Here is a 1,507-nt window from a genome sequence, read left to right as displayed (position 1 = left end):
ATATATATATATATGTATATCAGCAGCAGCATCATTTAACATCTGCTTTCCAATCTAGCATGGGTTAGATGGTTTGACTGGAACTAGTAAGCCAGAAAGCTGCACCAGGTTCCAGTCTGATTTAGCATGGCTTTTATGGCTAGATGCCCTTCCTAATACCAACTAATCCAAGTGAGTAATGGATGCTGTTTACATCCCACTGGTACAGGTGCCAGTTACATGACACCAGCAGCGGCCATGACAATGATTTAATTTGGCTTAACGAGTCTTATCAAACACAGCATATCACCAAAGGTATGTACATATGTATATATATTTGTATGTATGTATATATAATTTAATGTGATATTAGAGAGAGAGGGAGTTTATAGAATAGTTCCATCAGTTCTATTTTGTCCTAATACTTGAACTTACCAAATTATTCCACAAAATCTCCTATGGAGATATTCTTGTTTGTGCAACAGATCATCCCCAATTTCCTTGCCATCTATGATGCATTCTCCTAAATTCATATAAATGGTCAATCTATCTCACCAGCAGTTCATGATAAGTGCTACAAATATTACAGAATTGATGAGACTGTTACATATAAATAAATCTGAAGATAGAAAACTATACTCACCACCTGCAAAACTTGGTGAGCAGTTACAACTACGGATTATGAAATCCACACGGCATTTCTCTTCACAAATCACTTGACTATATGGACTGGTATTATCCAGAAGACTTTGCTTCTCAACCGATACACAGTCCTCCTCGATAGGGTGGTATGGATACCCAAGCAAAGTTAACTAAAATTAGAGACACAATGAAAAAAAAAATGCATTAGCAATTTAGTATAAAATTTTTCAACAGAATTTCAACTTCTGTTCACAAGGCATTGACTTTGCTTGAGGCTACAGTGAAAGTCATTTTTCTGGGATTAATTTTACTGGCTGGTATCTAAGGTTAGCCAATGCTTTGTGAGTGTAATCTGGTAGACAGAAATTGTGTCAATCTGCCAGACCTATTATGTGTGTGTGTGTGTGTATAAAACTACTGACTCAACCCTTGCTCAATTCGTTCCGTTGTCTTTCTCACAGCAACCACAAACAAGATGTGCCTTTTCCCCTCCAACAATACAGAGCAGTTACCATATTTCATTCCATAACTGTCATCTCTGAAGAACACAGAGTTACATAACTGGACTATTATCTAATACTCCATTGAACCGCTAGTGTGAAAACATTTGGTAAGATCAGCCATAATAGATACATAATACTGTACACTTAGTTTAATATACCCTCTCTATAGACAAATATACTAGTGCTTATTTTTTTTACTTATGGGTTCTTAGACAGCTATAATATATTATATGTATAGCCTTATACTAGCTTGCAGCCATTGTCAGCTAGCTGCCTTCTGCCACCTAACTACCTTACACTAGCTGACTGCTTTATGCCAGCTGATTGCCTTATGTCTGTTCACAGCCTTATGCCAGCACACTGGATTACCAGCACATAGCCTT

At 37.0% G+C, this 1,507-nt stretch overlaps 1 protein-coding gene across 1 annotated transcript in view; it reads right to left on the bottom strand.

The window, feature by feature from the left end:
* The window catches only part of LOC106877677 (acid-sensing ion channel 1C), a 20,536-nt gene that overhangs the window by 11,095 nt on the left and 7,934 nt on the right, over window positions 1-1,507 (bottom strand). Inside the window, exon 3 of the mRNA XM_014926625.2 lies at window positions 623-791. Coding sequence (XP_014782111.1) covers window positions 623-791 — 169 coding nt within the window. The remainder of the gene's footprint in view (window positions 1-622; window positions 792-1,507) is intronic.

This window comes from Octopus bimaculoides, chromosome 14, assembly GCF_001194135.2.
Source record: "Octopus bimaculoides isolate UCB-OBI-ISO-001 chromosome 14, ASM119413v2, whole genome shotgun sequence".
In the NCBI taxonomy this organism is placed as follows: domain Eukaryota; kingdom Metazoa; phylum Mollusca; class Cephalopoda; order Octopoda; family Octopodidae; genus Octopus; species Octopus bimaculoides.
This window is presented reverse-complemented; position numbering and strand designations above follow the sequence as displayed.